Below are 14,707 nucleotides of genomic sequence, written 5' to 3'. Positions count from 1 at the left end.
CCGTGAACACGCGGATCCGTGCCTCGTCGTGAACTTGGACCAGTTCTCCTTCTCTTTACACGTTTTATTTTTTCCCTTGTTAATCGCGCTCCCGTGTTTTGTTTGTTTGGGTGGTTTTCTGTGTAGTCATGGCCAAGTTAAATCCTACACTGTCTACTGGCTGTCTGAATCTCCTCTCAAGGGCTTCAGAAGCATCAGCCACTCGGTCAGTTTCGTTTTCTTGGAGAAATCGCTTCCAGAGTATTCCAACCTGCTGTGCTCCGGACGGTGACCTTCTGTGCCTTCCTCTGGTGGGATGTGAAGTTCGGGGGGCTTGTCAGAGAAGGCGAGCACAGATGCACACTGTGTTGGATGTCCCATCGATGTGATCCTGCCCAGTCCCTTCACCTCCTTGTAGGTGATGCAGATTCCCGCATCCCTTGTCTCTCTCCTTCCCGATGGCTTTCTTTGCCTCGGTGGAGCGTATCCTTGTTTCTTAAGGAAGGGTGGTGCCTAAATTAGGTGCATAAATTTCGAGACCTCGACTATCCTAATTTATCTTTTTGCTGCTTCAACATGTGTATATGCTTTAGGTATGGAAGTACTGGTAGGAAGGTACTTTTTTCCAGAACGTTCTTCAGCAGGCACCGCCCCAGTGTATTTAACCTTGCAGTGTTCATGTTGAGAGTTCTGGCTTTTCTTTATCCTTAATTTGTGATAATTTTTTGTGGCATTTTTCCTAATGTTTTATAATTTTTCATGATTTTTTTCATCCTTGCTACTGGCACTTGGACACTCATACTTTCCAATGTGGCACTTTTTCTTGAGTTACACTCTGTTAATTATTTCTTCCTCTTGAATTTTCTCTTTTCTGTAGAATTCATATGTTGTGGTTGTTGAACCTCCTGGGCTGTTCCTCTAATTTTTAAAAATTTCTTCTCTTGTCTTTAGTGTTTTTGCATTTTTTAACCTGCTCTCTGAGAGATTTCCTTAACGTGCGCTCCCAAGTGGTCTATTTTTCTTTAAAAATACCGAAATATAACGGGTTATGAATACACAGCTTGATGAACTGTCACAAAGTTGACATACCCGTCACCCAGATTGATAAAGAAAACATCAGCTCCCCCAAAACGCTCCCTTCCAAGTAGTCCCCCCTCAGCAGTAGGCACTGCCTTGACTTGGGCCGTCCGCTGGCTTTGCCCGTATTTGATTTAGAATGGTAGCTCTTGGAAGCCGTGGCTTGTATCTTGCTTCTTCTTTGTATCTTGCTTCTTCTTTGTATCTACCTAGAATGGAAAATTAGAAAGCATTCGTTGCCCCAAATCAGTAAGTACTTTCTGTTCTTGAGTCGCTCATGCGCTTCAACTACACTGTGCCCATTGTCCGATAACTCTTTGATTTCTGTGACTCCAGTCTCTGCGTAGAGCTGAGATTCTTCCGATTTCCAGTAGCGAATTTCTAACCTCAGCAGTCTTCACTGAAAACGATGCCTGCCCGAGTACTGAGACCAGCGGCCTCACCCGCTTCCAGTGGACCTCGTTCCGACAGTAGCGACAGTGCGGTGACTTTCAGTCTCCGCCCTCCATCGGCTGGTTCTCCAGCTGTGCTTCCCTCTCCTGAGGCAGGCCAACTTCTCACGACCGTCCCCCAACCGTAGCGGCCACGCTGTTTCTTTTCCAGGAGTTTTGGAAAGGAGGGAAACTTGGTCTTCCACACGTACTTTGAACTCTGGATAGAACTTTGCCAGAAGCTAGAGGAACAAATAATTACCCTGCTCTTCTGTAGCATTTACAACGGAAAGGTTACCTGTGAGGGTCCGGGTCTCCCTCTGCCCTCCCCTGGGGTAGCCCCGGGTTCTGTCGCCTCTCCTGTTAGGAGCTCTGGTTTGGAGGAAGTATTGTTCGAGCAGTATTTCTGCGTCCTTTTCTCATTTCATATTTTACTTCAGATAATGTAGGTGGTTTTGAAGCTTTAGCGAAGAGCCCCAGAGCGATTTTTCTCTCTTTTCCTTACTTTTACTTTTTTCCCCCACCAAGTCCATGAAAAATGATGTAATGAGGTTCTCCCATGTATGGGAATATTTCTATCTTAAAAAAATTTTTTTTCAAATGCTTAATCTGAAAGCCGACAGAGCCAGACATCGTGGTGAAGGGCTTTAGATTTTTCGGTGAGGAGTTTTCAGTGTTTCTCCCGAACTCCCAGAAAACTTATAATTAATTTTGCAGTTTATCTGTGTCAAGGGACTGTGTGTGCCCTGCATTGCTTCTTTCGAGGCGTCTGAGAGCAGCTTCTCGTTACAGATTCTGAGCTGGGACTGATTAGGTCTTCCCTTCGAACTACCCGAATTCTGCATTTTCTCAGACCGCTCCCTCCCCAGCGGCCGAGAGGGACGGCATTCCGTGGGAGCAGCGGGCGTGGCTCCTGCCTCCCCCCACCCACAGGGAAGAAGCGTTTCTGCCCGGTGGGACCCTCCCAGGGAGGCCTGGCCTTGGCTGGTCTTCCTCTCCTCGGGATGGAGTCCCGCGTGAGGGCTTCCCAGATGTCCTTTGGCTTGTGCCGTCCGCCGTTCCTTTGGAAAACCTGTCCAAAGAGACTCTGCAAAGTCTGCCCACAGAAGCTGCTATCTTCCGGAGGGGTCATTCCGAGCAGCGGTTCTGAGTGTCTGTCACTGCGCTCTGCAGACGTCCGGGCGCCCGGTGAGGTTCACTCAGCCCTCGGGGTCCTGGCCCTCCCGGCTCTCTTGCCTCTAACGTTCCGTTCCGGTGACAATGTTGCAACTCAGCATCGATTACGTTTGCACATATCCACCTGCCGTTCCCCTCCTCGTGTGTCTCCCCAGCACTTCACACCTGCCCCTTTCACGTTCTGTCTCTTGCCATTAAAAAACAAACAAGCAAAACCCAACAGATTTGTGGGATCTAAAAGCAAAGCAAACAGAACGAGCCCAGGCTCAGAGACAGAGACCGAAGGATGGTCACCCGAGGGAGGGGTGGAGGGAGGGCTGAAAAGGGGGAGGGGCTTATAGTCACGAATTTGTGATCAGTGTACGCGGTGACAGAGGATTACCAGAATCAGTGGAGTGGTCGCTATTTAAGGCATTCAAATGTCAAAGCACTATAGTCTGTGCCTGAAACCAATATAACTAATGTAAGATTGAATACCAACTACACTTAAATTAAAAAAAATAAATTATAAAGAAAAGATTCCCCATCGCAAACGCTGGAATGTCACAGGTCAACCCTGGACAGAGGAGGCATCATTAGGTTTCATATACCTGCTGACCATCTGCAGCTTCTGGAACTCTCCTGACATGGGCAGGAAGGGGCCTACACGCTATTGAAGCCTCTCTCGGTGTGGGATTCAGGGAACAGAGAAAATAGTTTGCAGGGCCAGAGCCTTAGAAATTGTAGCGCTTGGCCAAAGAAATAGGGTTATTTTAAATTGTGTGGTAGTGACAGATATCTACGTAAGTATCAGGGAAATTACTGACCTACAATGTTAATGGTGTATATTATTGAATAGGGTACAAAAATTCAAGTGATGTGTTTTATTTGATTAGAACAGTCATCGCTTCCTTCCTGCTCAGTCTTCCTTGTTTCCTATGTAGCAGTGGTTGTGTGTAGCTTAAAAACTGTAAACAAAATATTTGCTGGGATTTATCTTTTATTAAGTGGAACTAATTTTTTTCTAAAAACTATGTAGCATAAAAAAATCAAATGGGTTTATGAGTTTTATACATTTGAAACTTACATTTAAACTTTGTGGGGGTTTTTAAAGATTTTATTTATTTATTTTTAGAGAAGGGAAGGAAGAGAGAAAGAGAGGAAGAGAAACATCAATGTGTGGTTGACTCTTGAACGCCCTCTACTGGGGACCTGGCCCACAACCCAGGCATGTGCCCTGACTGGGAATCAAACCTGCGACCCTTTGGTTCCTAGGTCAGCACTCGATCCACTGAGCTATACCAGCCAGGGCTTCTGTTGTTTTAGTTTTTGTATTTTGGCACATCATTTACCTCTGTAACAGTCTGATTAGTCTGGTTTGGAGCTGGGTACACACCAAACACGCTGAGACACTGAAATTCCACTCAGGGGTACTGAGGCATCCAGGCAAGTAGGAGCCTGTTGCTTCTGCTCGTGTCCAGAATACCACGAGGCAAGAGTAATCACTTGCAGTTGCTGCAGATCATTACAAGTTGATTTTATTGAGGAAGAGAGCAACACTCCACTTATACAAGAAAAAATCGATCAAACCTGCAGCTTCCCCCCTCCCTACCCAGTCCAAGGGGAAACCAAGTCTCAGCAGAGCTTTATTTTAATGAGCACATTTGAAAGGTGCTGGATTTATGGGAGACATGAGGAAACAAGGATTGCAATTACTGTCTCTGTTTGTCGTCTGGGACTTGATTGGTGCCACATTGAGAAGAGTGTTAGGATGCAAGTCAGTGGGGAAAGTATTCAACCAGCCCGTCAGCCTGTAAGGATAACCACTTATTAGAATAACCTGACTCAGTGGTAATAAGACCCCCTGAAAATCATTTGATTTGTAGTTTCACGTCATTTCTTTTCCAAAGTTGAGTTACAGGTGATTTGACCAGAGAGGGACATATGGAACAATTTCTTAAACTATGTTTATTGTTTTTTCATGTGCTACTCGACGTGTCTGTTGTCCTTTGGGTCTCACCCCTGCACTCCAGCCACAGAGTTCTCAGAAAAGTCGGGCCGGAGTGTCCTTCTGGAAATACTCTATGTACCTGCACATGTATGTGTGTGTGTGTGTTTGTATTCACACAAATTACAGCCTGTGAGTTTGTTTCTCTTAAGAATATATCGGGTAGTCCTATATTGGCTACGTAGTTTTTTATTGTCTGGACGTCTCCTAGTTGATTCAACCAGAAACTTATGATGAATGTTTAGGTTATTTCTGATATTTTGTTCTGATAAACAGTGCTACAATACACATAGCTATCCTTGTTCAGAAGTCATTTTGCAACCTCTGCAAGTAGAGATCTTAGTGTACATTCATTAAAGTGAAATTGTGGAATTCCTCTAAGTTCAAAGGGCTTGTGCATTTGTCATTTTGGTAGGTATTGTCAAATTGTCCACTACAGAGATTCTGAGCGTGCCAGTTCGCTAACACCGTATTTTATCGTGTTTGATGTTTTCTGTTCTGATAGGTGAAAAATATCTATTGTGGCTTTACTGTGAATGTATGGGAATAAAGTTTGGACATCTGTTTTATGTTTACAAACTCATTTTATCTCCTTTTATGTGCTTTACCTTCATAACTTTGCCCGTTATTCTATTTGATGGTTGCTGTTTAGTCTATTGATGTGGAGAGAGCTGGTGATGCTTCTTTATGCTTTCATGTGAGCAGTATAATCAGCTTGCCGAGTTACCCACCCCATTCACCCAGAAATCAGTCCTGGTGGCGTTTTTATAGTGTTTGTGTCAAATTTATAGATGAATTTAGGAAGAACTGACATTTCCATGACGTTCAGTCTTATTTTCCAAGAAAATAATGGCATTATCTTTGTTTAAATATTCTTTTGTGTCCTTCAATAATATTTTAAAGTTTTACTTCGTGTAGACAATGCACATGAAAGAACCTTACTAGATATTTTTGCATGCACACTCTTGTAGCTAGCGTTTTCTTAACTCACCTCTTTCTTTGGGATATATTTTTCCTGGTTGATTTGCAGATAAATAATCACATCATTTGCAAAAGAATGTTTCTCTCATTAAAACATCTTTTACCTCTTTTTGTGTCTGAGTAGGATCCCTCTGACATACCAGTCCAGGGGGCCGTTCCTTCCGGAGTCATAATGGGTCACGGTGGTGACAGAGGACATCGTTTTTCAATCCCTAACTTTGGGAACATTCCTCATCTTTCCCTCTGAGACTATGATGCTGGCTTTGAGGTGGAGTAGATCTGTATTTTATCACTTTAAGGAACTAGCTACCTCTATCTCTTTCACTGAGATTTTCTTCATGAAAAGATATATTTTGTTGAGTTCTTGAGTGTATATGTGGTGACTCATGATTTTTTTCATTTATGAATACGATTAATTTTAGGTATAAATTGTTTGCACACTGAACCATCCTTGTGTTCTTGGAATACGTTCTACGCGGTTGTGCCCTGTTATTCTTTTACTGCGCCGCTGGATCTGAATTTCGTTTGCTTCCATTGCATTTAGGAGTTCCGCCTTGATTTTTTCAGATGTGAGACCGGTTGTGTGTGTGCGTTTGTGTCTCTGTGTGTGCACGTGTGTCATATGTGTTTTCTTTTTGGATTTTGATACATGCTATTCTGTCTGCACAAAAAGAATTTGGAAACTTTTTCTATGCTCTTAAGCAATTGAAACAGTATTGAAATTACTCTTTAATTGTACGACAGTATTCTCCTTTGTATTATAATTCTCTTGGCCTGTGTTTTCCTGGGAGATACGTCTTTGACAACTTCCTCTATATCTTCTGTGCCTTGTTTAGCTCTTCTGTCTCTTCTGAGGTGGACTGGCTCTTAATATAGTCCTAGAAACTAGCCATTTAATCTAGATTTTTCTAATTTATTTGCATGGAATTTAACAAAATATTCTTTCCCTTGATACCTGAGGTTATTTCCTCTACATGTTAACATTTTGTGACTAAAAATAAATGTTAAAAATATTCTGAAGACTGGTTTTTAAAAACATAGGTTATAAAAAGACTATATATATTTCTGTGAAAATGTCAAGGATTCCTAAGGTAAGCATCGTGGTCCCAGAACTGGAGACGAAGCGCGTTCTGCCTGATCACCCTCTCCTGTCTGACAGGCCCCGAGGAGGACAGCGAGGATGACCCTCAGCTCGAAGGCAGAGACCCTGATGTCTGGCACGTGGGCTTCAAGATCTCCTGGGACATAGAGACCCCTGGCTTGGCCATACCCCTTCACCAAGGAGACTGCTACTTCATGCTGGGTAATTCAGAGGGTCCAATCCCTATTCTGATGCTCTGTTGTCTAAGTGGTACGTTACTGGGTACATGTTCTGAGTATGTCTATTTTTTTAAAGATTTTATTTATTTATTTTTAGCGAGGGAAGGGAGGGAGAAAGAGAGAGAGAGAGAAACATCAATGTGCAGTTGCTGGGGGTCATGGCCTGCAACCCAGGCATGTGCCCTGGCTGGGAATCGAACCTGCGACACTTTGATTCACAGCCCGAGCTCAATCCACTGAGCTACGCCAGCCAGGGCTGAATATGTCTTTTGAAATACACTTTTCAAGTATCTTACAGTGATAAGGAAACTTAGGCATGTACTTTGTTTGTGTGTTTGAGATACAGCTGATTTTTAAAAGTTACTTTTCATTCTCCGTGTTTCTGGAGTTCTGCAAATGTTCCAAACGGTTTTCAGGAGTCCTCATGGGAGCCACGGACTCATCTAAGTCAACTTATCATCGTGAGGTTTTGGAAATGTTTCCCTGTCTCCGTCAGTTCTTGGTGGGAATGTGTCCCCCCCCCGCCCCCCCCCACCCAGCATCGTGTTTAGTTTCTCCTCAGGAGCCGCCCACCCGACAGTGAGTGGAGTTCTTCCTGAAGCCCTATTTCTTCAGAGGTTGAGCCAGTGGAAGCTGTGCCGTGTGGGGAGCTTCCTTCTTCCTTCTCTGCTCCAAGCGCAGTGTTTTGTTTGTGGGCGTTCGGCTTGTTTTCCAGCGTACGCTCTTTTGTTTTCACTCCTCAGTCTCTCAGGGTTCATTCTGCCCTTGGCTGTAGCTGCTGACCCTTCCAGGGCGATCTCGCTCTTTCCCGCTTGGGGGGCGCTACTCCTGTGCTGGTTGTAGAGCCAGGAAGCACCAAGGCTCCAACCCAGTGTTTGTGGTAAAATTTATTTCCCAACCAAGTAGTTGTAGCATATGTTCTGCATGCTACATAAGGTTCTAGAGGAGATACCGGGGCTGGATGACCCTTGGTCCTCACCTTCTGGGAATTTGGATTTTGCAGTAGTTCTTGGGGCCCTTGTTACATGTTTTCCATCTCTCAGTCATTTGCACCGGCTTGAGGTTCTTGCCATGTCCACTCACCACCTTCCTATCATTTACCTAAGTTTCTCTCTAAATGAACTTACTTTCTTTCACTGAAGTGAATTTATTTTAGTTGACGTTTTTATTGTAATTGAATAGTTTAAATGGACAACCAGTATCCCTTGGCATAACTAGAAAGTTTTATACATTGGTAAAATAAAACCGTGTTAAGGGTCTACTACATGCTTCCCCCTCAAGACCCTGAGTCTGGGTCCTGTTCTGTCTTTGTTAAAAGGGAGGCTAGGAGCTGCTAGGGGTTAACCGTGTAGTGGCCCGTCTCCCAGACTTTCTCCTTGACGTCAGCAGGGCGAGGGGGGGGATCGTTTTGTAAGAAATGAGCTTCTCACAGTGGGATTCCCTGGTACCTGCTGCTGTGTCCCTTTGCCTCTTAAATTCTCCTCCTGGGCTGATCCCCGCGTCTGTCAGACACGGATCTCAGTGAGCCCTAAATCGCTGGCCTTCCGTTTGCACCTCGCTTTACAGTTTACAAATCAGTTTCACGTAAGCATCCCATTCAGTCCCCAGACAGCCTGGCGAGGGGGCTGCTCCAGAGACTTTCCTTCCCTTAAGTAATTTGTCTGCGGTCACTCCGCCACTCCGAGGTGGATCGGGGACCAGGCTGGGTTTCAGGTTTCACGTACAGATGGTCCCTGACTTACCGTCATGCGACTGAAGATTTTGTTTTGCCTTTATGATCCTATGAAAGCAATAAACATTCCTCAGTAGACATCGCACTTGGAATGTTGCGTGATGGTCTTTTCCCAGGCGAGCCATATGCAGTGCGGTCGTCTTTCACGATGCCGGGCAACACGCCGATTTTGGCCAACAGGTGGCCACCGGGTGGCCACCGTAAGTATACTTACACTGTAAGTGTTCTGAGCACGTCTAAGGTAGGCCAGGCTAGGCCACGATGCTCAGTAGGTGAGGTGTATTAAATGCATTTTTCATGCACAACAGTTTCAGTGTACGTGGGTTTTTCCAGAGGTAACCCATCGTAAGCTAAGAAGCTTCCACACAGTGCTTTTTCTACTCTAAAATAGATCATTTAGACTTGAACCCAATACAGTGGAACTTCCATGTGAAGATGCTTTTAGGGTTACCTCTGTATCTCCCCCCGCCTGCCCTCTGCTTGCCTCGGGAATGCAGTTCTTTTATGAAGTCTCTGCCCCATCGCTGAGTACCATGTGCAGGTAAACAGATTATTATTTCATTTTTCAGTGTACCGCCCTGATAGGGATATTTACTCAATACCTTGAGAATAAATAGGTATTAATTTCAGCCAACCAACCACTTTCCTTTGGGTGCTTGTTCAGGAGTTTCTATTAGCAGTTTGCATCTTTAAAAGAAATGAGTCAGAATGATACCATTTTTAATAGCTTTGTTAATTTTCTGTTCATAAAAGTAGTCAATACGCATTGTAAAAGTTCAGCTATCTTCCAGCTATTTATTAATATCTCATGTGTTCTGTTCTGATTGAAAAAGCAACCTATTCTCGTCCTAGAGGAAAGGAACTCTGAAGAGTACAACATGAAAGACAATGGTAAAACTCAGGTTCATGCCTGTTTCAGGACACTCTTTTTAAGTCTTTTTTCTGTACGTGCTCATGTCTGGAATGATGGTAGTGTTATGAGTAACAACCACCTTTATTGTGGACTAACGGCAAGTCACGCGTCATTTTACTCCTCTCAGTAACCCTGGGAAATAGGCCTTAGCTAGACGGCCAAGGGAAAAAGCAAGGTTAGGTCGATGTAGTCACTTCGCCATAGTTCCATAGCCAGTACGCACGGGCTGGGGCTTGTCCCTTCTTCCCACTCGGGCTCTGCCCCCGAGTGTTGGGCCCCGCCCCCCCGACTCGGGTGCTGACCCCTGCTCGAGGTCCTGTGCCCTTCTCTCCCTCTCCCAGCGCAGTGCCATGCCTGAAAGGCTCTGGGACTGAATGGTCCCAGAAGGGAAGAAAAGATGACAACGGTCCGTTTGCTTCTTTCTTTTTCTTTTCTTTTTCAGGTTACAGTTTTTCTTGCCTTAGAAATTGGTGGATAGTGAAAATATTGAATCATTACGTTGTCCTTCTGAGTTATGTGTTATAGTGCCCATACATGCATTGGGCACTATAAATATGCATTGGGCCCCTTTAGCTACTGTAGGCGAGAAACAGGGGAAGTGAGTATTATTTGATGGGAACTGATAGCCACGCTATAATATCTTTTCCTGAGTCTCTAAATCTTGCCTTCAGATGCAGGTGAGGTAGCTGGTCCCCCGCTGAGCAGGCCAAGCCCAGCACAGGGTACCCTAGGTCTGCATCGAGAATGCATATCCTCATGAAGATGTCATATTGGATTTCTAAACGGAATTTTCCTCCACTTCCTCTTAAAAACAAACAAACAAACAAACAAACACACAAACACACAAACACACACACAAACAAAGGCAACCGTGGCCAAACGCTCCCTCTGCATTTTTTGCAAATCCAAATATTATCAGGAGCCCTGAGGAGGGACCTCGGCCCCTGCGCTGATATCCGAAATCTGAACTTCACAGCGCTTATGAAAAGGAAACAGTTTAGCTCCATTTATAATAATATATTGGTCTGCAGAGGAAGTGCGGCGGGCTGGGCCCTGCTGTCTCAGGTCGGTGCACGGAGGGGGTGGGGGGGTGTCTGACGGGGAGCGCGTCGGGTGCCTGCAATAAATCCAACGCCCGCGCGCGCGTGAGTGAAGGCCCTGCCGGCGGTGCCCGAGGACACGCTTAACTGGAGTTGTCACGGCCTCGCTTTGAAATTGGCATCTTTACCCTGATCTCAGAGTGAGACATGACCAGATTTGCACACAGATTTACAATTTTCACTAATTTCCCAACCTGGACTTCAAAACACACTTAGAGGGGGAAAAAAAATTAGATTCTGGTCTTTTTCAGAGTAGGATGATTTACTTGGCCGCAGATGTTTTCCATAGACTGAACGTGACCTGGGACGTGGGGACTTAGAAGTGGCTTGGGGACAAACTGTAGGTTTGTGTTTTGTGGAACAGATGATGCAGTTCGAGGGACACCGACCCCATTATGTTTACTAACCAGGAGCCTGGGGTGGAGGTGGGGCGTGTCAGGACAAAGGTGGGTGCTAGGTGAAGAATTGGGGCGAACCTCCTTCTCCCCCCCTTAATTTATTGTCATTACTTTTTACACGTCACTCCTCACAGGTCCGGTCTCTCTCGTCTCTCCTTGTGTTTCCTTATATCCAACTGAATCCCATTGTCAAATGTCTGTTACTGTAACGATCAGCTACTTCAAAGCTTCAGCTGCCCAGTAAAAATCCACTGCAAAAAAAAAAAAAAAAAAAGAAGAACGGGGGGGAACAGTATCAGTTGAAAATTCATAGTCTTTCTTTTTTTGGTTTTGCGTTCCCTCACCAACAGTTTGGGGGAAGAGATCGAAAGAGCCGTGAGGTTTTCTGTCAGGTGACCGGGTTCAGACTCGCCGAACCCCGTCTGTGGGGTAGGCGCCGTTAGCCCCTCTTGGAGTTCCCACCCCCCTGCCCCCCAAACCAGTGCTGATGATCCTCGCTCCCAGGTTACTGTGAAGCCAAGTAAAATGCACGGGATGGTGCTCTGCACGCTACGGTGCTCTGCACGCTACGATTTGAATGTGGGGCCTTGGGAAGGCTGGGGCCTGGGCTGTGTGTGGTTCTCAGAGAACCAGAAAGGCAGGTGGGTGGCCCAAAGGGGGCCGAATGTTCTTCCCACCTTTCTCCCCACCCTGAGTTTTGCCAGCTTTGTGCCTCACTTTTTCGCGTGCACATTTTCCTGGCACCCCAAGGAGCCCCAGGAAGGCAAAATCTTACCAGTGGACGCTGGCAGGAGAGAAGCCCACATCTGGCCACTGTGGCGTTGGAGCTCTGTGGGGACCCCGGTCTTCCCTGGGTGGAGGCCCAGGTGATGCCCGGAGCCTGGGCGGGGGGTGGTTCTGATAATCGGGGTTCCGGTCCTTGCGGTGTCTGCGGCTCAGAGCGGCAGGCCCGGGCTGTGCTAGAGCCTGGAAGGGCGCCCCGCGGGGCATGGGGAGCGCCCCGGGTGGGGTCTGCCGCCCTGTGAGCAGGGAGAACCGAGGCCCCCCGGGAGCTGGGCGTCTCTGTCTCAGCTGAGGCCCCTCTGGGACTGCCTTCAGGGGCTGTGGCATCTTAGTGAAATCCTCCGGGTGTCCCTCGGTCCCACTCCGGCTTACATATTTTATTCGAAGGAAAAGGCTTTTGTTATTTTTTCCCCTCTGACCCCATTCCCGTCCTCCCCCCCAACCTCTGACTGACCAACTGAAGTAGAAAGTGCCTATAATTTACAGCTTAATCATAAATTCTAAATAATTATACTTTATTACCTCTCCTGGGTCTTGAAAGGCAGGCGCTGTGTTCTGCTCTCTGCCGGAGCAAGGGAATGACCCAGAAGCAGCCATAAATTATATAACTCGGGCCGCCGTGGGTAAGCCGCAGGACTCTCGGTCTAGGTGGAAAGTGCCCGGACAGCCAAGTGAGCACCTGTCACGTTTGTTTTCACTCTGAAAAGCGGAGACACGAGGGGGCCGTGCCTGCCGCTCGGCCGGGACGACCTCCTGCCACCCTCCCCGCCTCTGCAGCGGCTGCAGCCTTCGCTCCCTGCCCCTCGCTTTCTGCAGGGTCAGGGCTGCGCCCCGCTCCCAAACGCTCCCTTTAAACTATGCCCCCCAAGTGCCGGCATCCTCCAAAGTGTGCCTTTGGGCGCAATACTGCCTGGTCTTTCTGTGCTCAGGAGAATTCTGGAGGGAGAGGCCCCGGCTTGTGGAAGAGGCTCTGAGGCTAGGAAACCGAGCTCCTTCCCGGGCATTCGGAAGGATTCGCCCGCCTCCTACGCTTCCTTACCACCGCCAGTCTTTGTGCCGTCCCCGTGCCGTTTCGGTCTCGGGCGTTTTGAGTGCCTGCTGAGGGCCAGGCCCCATGCCCGGCGCTGGGATGTGTTCTGTTTTTCGAAGCAGGCCCATCAGGTCCCCACCGTCTCCCTGGGGAAGAGAACGGACAGGACAGACGGCGCACGTGGACGCGGTTTCTCTCGGGCCGTGAAAACGCTCTGAGATTGCTTTGTGGGGACGGCCGCGCAGTCCTGCGAACACGCTAAAAAAAATTCGGCGAATCACGTCCTTTCAATGAGGGGATTGTTCGGTGGGTGAATTATATGTCAATAAAGCTCTCTTTTGCAAAGAGGAAATTGAGGCTTAGAGGGGTGAAACGACTGGTTCAGAGTAACATACCCCGTACAGCGGGGGTTTGAGTCCGGCCTTTTCCGAGGCCAGACCTCCTCTTCCTTCCACAGGACTGTGCCAGCTCTGCCCACGATGCAGTCACGGAACCTTTTTCCTCTAAAAATGTAGGGGAAATGGAACAACTGATGTCAGATGAGTAAACATTCTTCTCCTGGTGAAGGATTCTAACGAGACTGAACTACGGAGGAGAAAGTGCGGACGTACTCGGTGACCCACCTCTCCTGTTTGGTCCTTTTCTAACTAGTAAGATGCATGTAGTTATGTTCATACATTTACGTCTAGGTTGCTGCTTCAAAAAGACGAAAGGGACTTCATTATACATGTTACCACAGCACTTGCTTTAGGTCTTCCCCTCTCCGTACCGCATCCGCAGCATCGTTGGCGTGACCAGGATAATGTACGCACTGGGAAAGCAAACGGGGGAGGGTGATCTGAAGCAGGCAGTGACGGACTCTTTGCGCCTGCACCCAAGTTCCGTTCGTAGAAGTAACTACTTTTCTCTGTATTTGCATTTTATTCTTTAGATGGCCACCTCCTTAACTCTGAAACATGCACCTAATGCTTCCCGTTCTTCACCCAGCAGCGCTGAGCACTGTCCGTTTCTCCAGGAAGGGGAGTGGGAAACGGGCACCCCTGCACCGCCGTCTCCTGCTCTTGCTAGCTCTTGTTCGCTCACATTTAGTCTTTTTTCCCCTTCATTGATTAGCGTTATAACCAATATACAGGTACTCTCTCTCTCTCGACTTTCAGTATGCATGATATGGGGAATTAAAGTTCTTTCTCAGCCATATCATTACTTGCACAATTTTTGAAGTGGATAATGCTTACAGGCTAATCTGTGGTTTTGATAAGACTGTCTCGCTTTCTCTGTGCACTGATTCTGAAATTTGAAAGCCAGCACATAACAGTGCTTATGTACGTGTTACTTATTGCAGAACCGAATACAGTGACTGGATCCACTCGCAGAAGACGTCACCCACTGTAATCGCTACGCGGGTCAGTCACGGGGGAATGTGACTAATGTCGGATCCAGACTCTGTCCTTCATCAAAGGCTCAGAATAATCATGCTACACTTGAACTTGCTTTGTATTTGAACCGTGACTTTCTTTCTTTTTTTTTAAAAAAATTTTATTTTAATCATTGTTCAAATACAGTTTTCTCCTTTTTACTCCCAGTCCAGCCCCCCTTCCCTCCCTCCCCACTTCCCTCCCACTACCACCCTCCCCCTAGTTTTTGACCTTGTGTCCTTTAAGTTTGTTCCCATGAACCCTTCCCACTGTCCCCTGAAATTCCCTCTACTCTCCTCTGTGGTCACTGTCAGCCTGTCCTCTATTTCAGTGTCTTTGGTTATATTTTGCTTGCTTCTTTGTTTTGTTGTTTAGGTTCCTGTTA

General features: G+C 46.8%; 1 protein-coding gene across 2 annotated transcripts in view; it reads left to right on the top strand.

Annotated features, from left to right (window-relative positions):
• FTO (FTO alpha-ketoglutarate dependent dioxygenase) overlaps positions 1-14,707 on the top strand; it is a 311,141-nt gene that overhangs the window by 101,287 nt on the left and 195,147 nt on the right. Inside the window, exon 4 of one of the 2 annotated variants that reach the window (XM_045819070.1) lies at positions 6,791-6,934. The exons of the other annotated variant lie outside the window; for it this stretch is intronic. Coding sequence (XP_045675026.1) covers positions 6,791-6,934 — 144 coding nt within the window. The remainder of the gene's footprint in view (positions 1-6,790; positions 6,935-14,707) is intronic. 2 annotated transcript variants of the gene reach the window in all.

Source organism: Phyllostomus hastatus, unplaced genomic scaffold (genome assembly GCF_019186645.2).
Source record: "Phyllostomus hastatus isolate PE091 unplaced genomic scaffold, TTU_PhHast_1.1 phas_scaffold_345, whole genome shotgun sequence".
Classification (NCBI taxonomy): domain Eukaryota; kingdom Metazoa; phylum Chordata; class Mammalia; order Chiroptera; family Phyllostomidae; genus Phyllostomus; species Phyllostomus hastatus.
Note: the sequence above shows the minus strand (reverse complement) of the source record. Positions and strands in the feature narration are given on the sequence as shown.